This window comes from Vollenhovia emeryi, unplaced genomic scaffold (genome assembly GCF_000949405.1).
Source record: "Vollenhovia emeryi isolate VEMERY1.0 unplaced genomic scaffold, V.emery_V1.0 DF939151.1, whole genome shotgun sequence".
Classification (NCBI taxonomy): domain Eukaryota; kingdom Metazoa; phylum Arthropoda; class Insecta; order Hymenoptera; family Formicidae; genus Vollenhovia; species Vollenhovia emeryi.
The window spans coordinates 1,896,650-1,907,605 of record NW_011967215.1 but is presented as its reverse complement, the minus strand read 5'-3'; the positions used below and the strand labels follow the sequence as shown (position 1 = coordinate 1,907,605).

General features: G+C 46.0%; 2 protein-coding genes across 4 annotated transcripts in view; one reads left to right on the top strand and one right to left on the bottom strand.

The window, feature by feature from the left end:
- The window catches only part of LOC105565548 (peroxisomal leader peptide-processing protease), a 73,988-nt gene that overhangs the window by 2,327 nt on the left and 60,705 nt on the right, over positions 1-10,956 (top strand). The window lies entirely within an intron of this gene.
- LOC105565547 (ion transport peptide-like) overlaps positions 1,200-10,956 on the bottom strand; it is a 51,239-nt gene continuing 41,482 nt past the window's right edge. Inside the window, exons 2-4 of one of the 3 annotated variants that reach the window (XM_012018835.1) lie at positions 7,280-7,665; positions 5,439-5,559; positions 3,413-3,472 (exon numbers count right to left, since the gene is read on the bottom strand). In XM_012018835.1, coding sequence (XP_011874225.1) covers positions 5,439-5,559; positions 7,280-7,665 — 507 coding nt within the window. In that variant the 3' untranslated portion in view covers positions 3,413-3,472. Of the gene's footprint in view, positions 3,473-4,972; positions 5,560-7,279; positions 7,666-7,947; positions 9,119-10,956 lie in introns of those variants that run through there. The other 2 variants (XM_012018837.1, XM_012018836.1) reach the window with 2 other exon arrangements.

Here is a 10,956-nt window from a genome sequence, read left to right as displayed (position 1 = left end):
AATACATAGAAGTCTGCGAAAAGGAGAAGAAGCCGAAAGGAGAAACGTATCCGCGGGGTCGCGGATGCGCACGTGCGCACGCAATGCGCGTGCTCTCCCGCGCGCATCGACGGAGGGCCGAATCGCACGTGGCCGCAGCTCGCGTCGACAGGTGCGAAACGGGGAAGTGGCGGATTCACGCCGCTCGAGCGGGTCCCGCACGAGCCTATCTCGTCGTCGGTCGACGTCTCCTCCCGCGAGGATCGCTCGTTGCCCGCGCGTGTCCCGGAGATTTCTCGCCTCGCGACGACTCCGGACACAGTATTCATACGCGCGAATACGTCTGCCGAGGCGCAAAGATATCCGCGAGGTATCCCCGCGGGGAGAGACACGCGGAATTGGAACGGGTATTTCTGCGCGAAACGCTTCTTCCAGCTTTTCGTTTTCTTTTGTATCGACTATGCCAGTTGTGACGTTAGAGAATTCCGCCTGTCGACGCTGCTGCACACAATCCGCGCGCGTCATTCGGACGACGCTTTTACGCCGCATAAATAAAACGCTGATTCCCTAATGCGTCGAAAAACGCGCGTGCCCGGACGTCAGATCGGCTTCGGGGAAAAACACTTCGGAGTGCATGAGTCAAACTTGCGGACTTGCTATCTTAAACAACGAAATAAGAAGGTGGAAAAGAGAATAATACAAAGTGCTTACATAACATAATTAAATAATACGAATATGTCTCGATCCTCCTCTCTGCCGAAACACTCGACATAAATATTACAAATTTGTTAACGTGGCCTTCTCCTTCGCGTCGAGCGAACGCGAAATAGATGCGAGCGTATGAACGTAAAATAAGTGGAATGTGTGACGCAGCAGTTGTACAAATTTGAGCCTTGCCTCGTAGTGCTGTCCAAGTGGTCGAGGAACCGTACCTGACGCTCGCAGAGACGGAATGATTTCAATACTGATTTTGGAATGATTCGTAATTCTCTCGGTCAGAGTGGCGATAAGAAGTCGCAAGGCGCGGCGGGCGGCGGGGTCTTCGTCGTGCGCGTCCCCGAAATCAAGTCCGAAGTCGAGAGACCACCGAAAGGAGCGGAATTTTCAGACTTTCGAGGCCTGTGTCCACGATGCTAGAACCTGGTCCAAGCTCTAGTTTCGAGAAGTGTGTAGCCAATCGACTTGCAGCTATTCCATAAAAGCTGCAAGTCTATTGGCCACACATTTCTCGAAACTAGAACTTGGACCAGGTTCTAGCATCGTGGGCACAGGCCTGGCCGGCCTTACTTTTCGTCCGTGCAATCTTCTTTGATTTTCGAAAACAAAATTGAACGGATCAACAAAACGGCCAATTTGATGTCCGGTTTATCTGACTGAGATTGAATTGAAATCAAAGTTGGACAAAAGAGATCGTTGCTCTTCCAAGTTTCAACGATTCTATCAAAATTTGTTCCGTTGATCCCGCGAGATCGATTCCGTCCTCTCGCATTCGTCCTCGCTTCTCCGCCGAGGACGAGTGGTCCCTGGTCGGAGTGACTTTCCCCCGGGATTGTTTTGCATATCGTACACTCGGCCAATTATCCAATTGGCTTCGGGAAAGAAGCTCGTCCTACCCCGCCGCGCCCGCGAAACACCAGCTCCCTCGGTTAGATACGCGCGCTAAATACCTTTTGCTTCGCTACGTGCCGCTTATGCATAACTTAAAAACGTGGAAAAATAAATAAATACTACGCGTTTCCGTGCGCGGCCCCGGACGGGCACGGCGGAAGACGCTCTCCATCGCGACGTCGTCGCTCGTAAATAAATTAAATTGCAGGAAGACCTCTTTCCGCCTGTCTCTGTCTCTTTGACGAAGCTTTCGAGAATGTTGACGCGCGCAGCGTGCACGCGCGTACTCAACTCGCGTGTAATTGATTTCCGTTGGACATCGCGAGCGTCTCTCTCTTCCGCCGTGCCGGCCAGTGCGTTCACCCCGGGCGAAAACGCCGTCATATAAATTGCAATAATAACAACAATAATTCTACTATGACGTGGTATAATAATATTAATAATAATAAAAAATAATAGCGGTCGGCTACTCAGCGAACGACGGACCTTCCGTTTTCCTTAAACGCTCGCTTCAAAATGCTCAGCCGAATGAGAGGTCTCGCCTTTCGAATAACTCGCCAGATTCCCGCGTTTGTTTTCAATTTCCGGTTTTCACGTATGCCTTAAAGACGTTAATGTGTACATATATCTGTGTTACACGATGTACCAACTACCGACACTCTCTCTTCGTCTGCCGCGCGCACCTTCTCTACAAACGGCCAACCGTTAACTGGCTGCAAATGGCTCGATCGTTAACTAAACAACAAACGGATGAAGGATGGCAATAATAATAAAAATATAATCGTGGCGTAAAAGTAATCGAATAATAATACAATAATAATAATAATAATAATAATAATATAGATTACCGTTATTACTACATAGTGATGAATGATGACGATTAATAATTATCAAATAAAAACGAGTGGCGTGGTGCGCGAGAGCGCAGATATTTTATCGACTAGAATTCGTATGGATTCGCTGTGTGTGTGTGTGTGTGAGTGTTTACTTGTATGGCGCAATCGTACCGTTTCGCTACCCCGTGGCTATTCAGTGTATTATCGTGTAACTTCGTTATCTTCATCGTGCCAAGCAACGACGCGACTCACCGCGAAGAGGATCGCCATCTCTCCCTTCCGGTCTCCCTCCGAATTCTCTCTATCGTACTCTCATCGCACCGCGAGGACTCGCCGATATTAGAAACGACGCTCGCGCTATCCCTCGCCGCCACGTGGACACCGAGAGCCACGTGTCTCGAGCCGACGGACGAATCGCACGTTCCAGAATACGACCGCGAATTTTCCCACCGCGAGTCCTCCCGAGGTCCACCTAGACGTCGTAAGTACTACCGTGTCGTTCTCTCCAGGTCACCCGCGATCGACCGTCTCCAGATGAAATTATCTGGCAAAAAGTTGTCGACGATTTCTCCGGAATCCGGAGATCGACGCGTTCACCGTTCTCCAACGCGCGACATCTGAATCATCCCTCCCGCCTCGTTCTCTCTCTCTCTCTCTCTCTCTTCGGGTGAAGAATGTTACCGAATTGAATCCCGTGAAGCTCCAGACTCTTCCGTGTTCGCGGAACGACGACGATCAACGCGTCGAAGCCCTCCTTCTCCTCGCTACCCTTGTAGTCCTTTTCCGAGACCGCGTTCTGCATCGATCTCCTTCTTGGTCTTATACATGTGATCGTGTATTTTATGTAGGTGTATGCGTGCGTGTGTATAAGGATGCGCGTACTGTGTGATGTGTCTCCTTCGTGGTGCGGCGCGTCGTTGCTCCGACCATGTCCCGTTTACTTCTTGCGACCTAGGTACTCGACCATCTCCTGCAACCTTTCCTTCTCGTCCTCAAGCAGCAGCGCTTGGATGCAGCTCGTGAAGTATTGTGTGCTGAAGCAGTCTTGCCTGCAGCGGGGGCAAAGATCGGAAACAGGAAGATCGATTAGTCCACTGGTGAACACCGAGTGATCGCTGAAGTTCGGTTATAAGGCGTGATGCGTTACGGACTTGGACCTGTTCGCGATTGTTTCGATGGATTTAGAAATAGGAGAGAAACTTTTTTGCCATGAGAAAATGTTACTTTTATTGAAATCCAGGAAATTTTCATTGCAATTTTGATAAATTTTGAAAACAATTCTTATAATACTCGCATGCCATTTTTCGAACAAACGCTTCAACGTGCGGTGTCAATGTTATTGATACGCACATTCAGGCAAACAGGTCTGTGTGAGTTAATAATTGTTAGTAAGCATCGGGATACGCATGGGAAGGTATCGATTGTTTCGCACTCTGTCGAGAGTGATGGTTTCGCTTTGAAAAATCACCAAAAATGTTCAAAAATGCAAACAGCGCAAAATCGCAGATGTCGCCACCTAAAAAAAGTGTTCCGTCGATCTGCCACCATCGTCCTGAAAAAAATGACGTTGCCAAAACATCAACGAGGCGCAAAAATTGATTCAAAATGTAGAACGTTCGTAAACTCGCTGTAAAAAAGCAGACGAAAAATCGTCGTTCCCAAAAAAGACAAAATGTACATCGGATGTGGATAATGTGAAGTCAGAATGCACGAGGTGATGCTATATATTACATCGCCAGCGATGCTGCAGTTTGTCAAATTAAATTATAAGCACAGACAATAGACATGGACATTGCAACGGGTATTTATATCTTGCTGATTGTCCAAAATTAATTTAATAGACCTCGTTGACATTTCTAAAAAAGATGCAAAGTTTCTTTACAATTTCGATTCGGACATTCATTTGTTTTCCATTGCAGCATTGCTTGCTAGAGATAAGATCTTTATCTCTCTCTTTCTCTCTTACGTGAAATTACCTAATGTCTCATACTCATTATCTCGGTGCGAAGATACTATAATACGCATGGATATTCGTCCAGGGGATGGTGTTACAATGCAACAAAAATATAATTAAAAGTAATGGCGAAGGGAATAACAAATGTATTGAAATAAGGTGAAAAAGAAACCCCGCGATATTTATTTCTCGTTCACAACTTCGGTCTCTCTTACTATTGATTCAAGAATGCGTTTAGATCGGCGAACACGTTATTTAATTACGTTGTTATCAGATCATTGTCGCTTACCCGATTCGAGTATTTGGTCCCGGAATGGGCCTCGATTGTTCTATTCTCTCTTCATTTGGACCTCGGAGTCGGTTTAAAACTCCAATTTTGAGGCCCAGAGATGCGTAAAAAATTGTATTCAACATTATTCTAATCCTCAAAGAGAATGTAATAAAATATTTCACTCTCTTTGAAATCTCTTGGGCCGAAGAGGATCTACCGAACCTCTGTTGATTACACTCGCATTGCCCTCTTTACTGCTAAAAGAGAAATAGCGGCTCTTTTCAGGCCTATCCGAAATAAAAATTCAATATATTTTCTCCAATACGGACAAGGATTCAAAAATTATACGAGACTAAACCGAGGCCAAAATATTCGACTCGGGTTATTATCAGTTTTTGAAGCGTTCGCGTGTGGTTTTTGATCCAAACGCCGCTGCGAATGATGAAGCACAACTCGATCACTTAATTATGCAATCACGGTTTTTGCACGCTCGTCATTACTCGCGTCGCGTAATCGAAAACGCGATCGATTTTTCTGCGAACTTATTACAATTGTTACAAGAGATGTTTACGTACAATCGACATACGCGAAGATTGCGCGAACAAATTAGAATTTCCTACGGGTGGACTTATATCGGGACGAGAGCAGACGAGGAGGGATAAGAGCAAGCGCAAGGAAGACGAGGAAGTGCAAGCAAGGACACAGTTAGTTCTTTATATTTGCGAAAAGCGGAGAGAAAAGAAAGGGGCACAATAAAAGGAGAAATCATAAACTAAAAAGAAAAGGCTACCTAAACCCCGGGATCAGCTCCATGGAGTTGCTTGATCCACATTTGGATCTTTCCGACCTCGTCCGTTAGCAGCAGAACGTCTAAGCATCCTTTGAAGTAGTCCGTGGTGAAACATTCCTTCCTGCAGAGAGTTAAAAAACACGATGGATTACGTCACGTTAACACAAATTGCATTCGGCAGCAGCTTGAAAATCTTGAAAAACGCCTTGCCAACACGATGATCGTATAGGAAGAAAAGTCCATTCCTTATGATTGCTTTACAATTAGATTGTTATTGTACGGTCAATAAACTTTGCGAGTAAGGTAGATGCATCGGCCACACGTTAAATGACTCCGAACTTTCGGATTTTGTTTAACGTGGAACTTAATAAATTTCATACATATACAATAATTTTAGCGTTAATAATAATTTTAATATCGCTCTCATTATTTATGTCTTTCGCATATCGATGACATTTCAAAATTTCAACGTTAATCTCTACCTCCAGGAAGTAAAGTGCTTGCGAAAATTATTTTGCGAAAAAGATCTGATCGTTCCATCGATATTCTTTAAATAGCGGTCGCCGATGCATCCGGTCACTTAATTTCTCGGCGAGGTGGGATTTTTTCCTAAATTTAGCTCTACGCGCCGTTATGTGCACTCGAGCTCTAGCCCGTCAGTCAGCCCGTCCCTTTTTCACGCTGATCCCGCTCACTCGTCACACAATAGCTCTTTTGAGGCGGCCGTTAAGCGGCTTAACGCGGCTCGGTACAAACGGCAGGTAGCCGCGGATGTGCGTTGGTATTCGCTCGCACGAGCTATAAATAGAAGAGAAATCTCATTCCATTTCGATATGCATGCCGACGTATGGCGAACGTGCGCACGTGCGAATGTGTGCGTACGTGTGCGTGCGACGGTACCGAGAGCGGAGCACGTGTGCGCCGCGAAGGTATACACGCAAAGGTGCATATATCCGTGCGCCCACCTTGGCCGTTGTTCACCAGCGACATTTTTCAAGATAGAAATCACGCGGCGGAAGTCGTTCGCGAAATCGTTCATCGAGCACTCGGGAAATTTTTCTTCGGTTAGTGCTATCGCGATTTTTGCCGGAAGTCACCAAGCTCGCGAGATCAATCTTGTGCATTAGATGTTTACAGGATGAGATTGCTCTGGGAGACTCGTGCCCAATTTTTTCCTTCGTATCTGTTTCCGTACAGAAAGCAATTAAAGAAAAGTGAAATATGCATTCGCTAACTTCAAAAAATAAACGTGCGTCCCCAACCCTCAAATCGAGCTTACGAGTTAATTGTAAAGAAAAGGTGTGACATGGAGATTATTAATTCATCTCGAAGAGCGAACTGCTAATTAGATGTTTTAAACGAAACAATTCCATAATAATCGAAGATTAGACACTGAATGCCATTATTAATATAGATAATACTAAATGGAATAAGTAAAAATGTTAAAAAGTTGAAGTCTATCCATATAAATATTCTTTCAAGTGTTTTTCTTTTAGTATAAAATCAAGACGAAATTTTGCGGTGCTACTAGGGTGTCCTAACAGTTTATCTCTCGCGAACTGAAATCTGAAATGATCATCTAGCCTCATTCATCCGTCGCAATTAATTTCAAACGGATTGAAAATATTCATTGTGTCCAACTGATAGCTCATAAATTCCTCCTTATGTAAACTATCGCGTTTCTATCAACCGCGTCATCGCAAACTAATACGAATACCTCATCTTCTATTGACTTACGCTCTAAATTGCCACGCAACAACGGAATAGCAGCAGCGCAGCGCGCGCGGTCTCCGAGCGTCGAACCGCGAAAGTATCTAGTCATTGCGGATAATTAAACGTACTTGCAAAGCATGTGCAATTGCGGTTCCCGGAAGAGGTTGTAGCAGTCCTCGCAGATGCGGTCCAGACGGGCGAAGATGCTCTTGTCGTACACGCCCTTGCACTGGATGTCGAAGAACGACCTTTTGCCCAGGGGATGGCCGCTAAGGGTGGCGGCGTCCGCGCCCAGGCCGATGCAGGACGAGATCAGTAGCAGCGTCAACGACCACGTGAGGACGGACACCAGCAAGGGACAGGACGATCTCGCGGACGACGACCTCGACAACGACGGCGACGACGTCGACGTCGACGACGGTAGCGTCGAACACGAGGAATGATACGCGGCCGATGGGTACATCGCGGAATCGTCGTTGGATGACGATTGGGTATTCTGCTGCCGATACATCATCTGGAAAAGAAAGTTATAGATCACAATCATCTTTCTCGTTTGAAATGCGATGTTCTAAGTGAGATGCCACGTGCGAAGAATTTTTGATAAGATAGATTTGATGATGATCGCATCCTTTGCAAAAGAAAGTGGAATACATATTCTTGGACTCGTTAACTCGATATAAAAATAACAACTTCGGTGTTTTTATTGACCATATCTGGCACTTTTAATAATACAGAAGTTGTTAATTGCTGCTGGCGACATGAAGAATATTCTTGTTAGTCGATGTAAAAATGTTACCTCTATTTAGATTATGGTATCTTGTACTCGTTACGAATCACGTGAATCACTCGCTACCATAAAATACAGCAGAAAGTGGTTTCCACACCAATTACAACTTGCTTATTAGCGCCAGCCGCCGATAATTCTGTATTTATAGAGACCGCGCTATTTGCTCGTACACACCTGCGTCCGTATTACTTGGATGATCGATAGATATTGGAAAAAATGTGCGTTTCATTCGTTTAACGCCATGCGAAATTTTACTTACGCTTACATAACGCATCATTATTGAGGGAATTATATACTTATTATACAGAATCAGACGCAATTAGTATCTTCGACAGTTTAAATTCTAGGTATGATTAATATTTCTTCATCGTTGCAATTTTAATATTGCCATCCGAGCGATTAGTTTTTATTAATCCCTAGATGATTAATTTGTGCAGCTATTATTAAAAAAACGAAACTATCGTTCCGTACACATAACGTTGATGTAATTAACACAGTTTTCATATATTACTTTCCGGATGAGGTTGCTACGTACTTACTTAAAGCTAATGGACACGACCTATTAAAAGTTAATTCATATTTTCGCTGATAAAAGACACTAAATTGGAAGATACAAGCGACGAAATTAAATTAACACGACGATGACGAAAGCACGAGGAACATTCGCACGCTATTACAAATGTATCCTAAATACGTTTTACACGGAATTATTTGCTAACGACTCACGGTACATGCCAGGAATGCATAAACAATCTCGTTATTTCCGACTCTTTTTAATAATAGATGCGTTTACGGCAAAAATTAATATTCTAAAATAGACATATTTGACATCAAGCAGACGCTTTTGCTTTACTAGGGATGAATGGATCCAAAATCCGATGACCCCCTGCGTTAGTAGGATCGTAGGTATAATAAATCGTCGGGCGAACCGGTGCATCGCGCGTGCTCTTTGGAGTTATTTTTAGCCCTTGTCAAAGAATTCTTTTCTATTTCTTCCCTATCTCCCAATTATACTTCCCTAAACTGGACCAAAGCGAACCCCTGTGGATTTACCCTCCCCCCCCCCCCCATTATTTACCTATAGGGTTCCCTGTAGATTTACAATAGATCTAGAATTCTTGTTGGGTTTGAGAAATAGTTCTGGCCATTTAAGGCGTAAAAATAAACTGTGAAAATATGGGGGCTAACTTCACGCAGTCCCTCCCATTTGAAAAAAAAACCAATACTAACAATAAGCGATACAAAGCGATGCTAAGCCGAAGAGTACCCTTCAAAATGAAACCTTTGAAAATACGGTCCCCGAGAGACACCGGAGGTTCGACCTCGCGATTCGATGTCGTCGGCACGACCGTTCGTCGAGAGAGCAGGAGAGAGATCACTCGTAACGACGGACATACGCGCGTTCGGGTACACCAATATACCCCATCACCTTCTCGCTCTCCACCTCCTCTTCTTCCTCCTTCTCCTCCAATTGACTGGCCGGCCGGCCGGCCGGCCCGGCCTGCATACACGCGCACATGCACAGGTTGAAATGTAAAGCAACTCTTAACCAGTCCTGCAGCAGTCGCTGTGAATGGACCACACGCAGGTAGGCTCTACCTGTAAACGTCCTCAACCGACAACTTCATTAACTGAGGCCCCAGCGCATGATCCACCACGAGGGGGCCCTCCTTTCTCACTCTTTTTCTTTTCGCCTCCTCCCTTCTGCTCCGTGTGTCTCTCTTTTTCTCTCCCCGTCCGTATCATCGTACCATCCGCGGCTCGTCCCACCTCTCTCATCCCACCCGCCACCTGCACACACGAGAGCGAGCGTTTCGCCCGGTTCTTCTTTTTTCGGAACATAATCACCGCTCCCGGGTGGGATCTTATTTTTAGCCGCCAGGACGATTCTCGGAACTCTCCGGCAACCGCTCTCCTCTATATATCGGCGCCTCCACCTGGTAATTGGCCGCAGGCCGATAATTTGCCCCCAAAGTCGCCCGCATCCTGAGATCGTTAAGACTCTCCTCTCACTCTCTTCCGTTTTCTGCCTCCTCCCCCCCCCCTCCCTGCCCCTCTTGTATAGATTTTCAAAGGCGAGCGCTTGTCTCTGCCAGAAAAGAATGGACATGTTCCGAGATCTGTCTCGTTTCTTCTCGAGAATCTGCTTTCTCAGAACGTGTCCGGTGTGAACCGCGATCAACGGCATCGTATCAAAGAGAACCAGAGTCTCTCCGTCTCTAGAGCCCCCTCGTTGCTGCTTAATTGATTTCGTTGGACCCGAATCCGCCGTCAGTCTCTGCGACCGTCGCGTAACAGCAATGGGCTTAACTAGAATTGCCAGGCGCCCTGGATAAGGTGAAAGTAAATACGTGTCACGAGGGTCCGCGCAGGATTTCTGTTTAATTAATTTAATTGCATTCCGTACGGTATCTCTTGAAATATTAATATGCGCTCGAATTTCTCAGGGTGCGTGCGAGGCAGCGAGAGAAAACAAATAGGTTTCACGTAGGTCACGTACCTCGGGATAAATCTTACCGAACCGATACAACGTTCCGCGTACTATTTACGTCCAAGTTTCGCTGCGGAGTGATTACTCTGAACCGACAGTAATTTACACCGAGTTAACGATAGTCAATCGAGCAGCACAATTAAGCGTGGCCCAGGCGATACATTTCGCCCAATCGGTACGTTTGGACGTGACATTTGACGGGCACTTTCTAAATCGACGGATTTTTCTTCCCTAATGAAGGAGGAAAGACGGGAGCCATAAACACCCGTCGCATTCATAAGTCTTCTCGGTTGGTCTTATCGCGGCCCTCGTTTCGTCTTCGGTGGGGGGCGGGGGGGGGGCGGGGAAAGGGGGAGGGCGATCAAGATAACGCGTGTGAGAAAATCCAGGGGTACAGGGGCCCGACGTACAGGGCGCGTAAAGACGTCATAAATTAGATCCAGTTGCACCGGTACATTTTAAGGTATGGGGACTTGACTCTCCGCTTGGCCCCGATTCCGCTAATGGCGGCGGACGTCCCTCCTCCT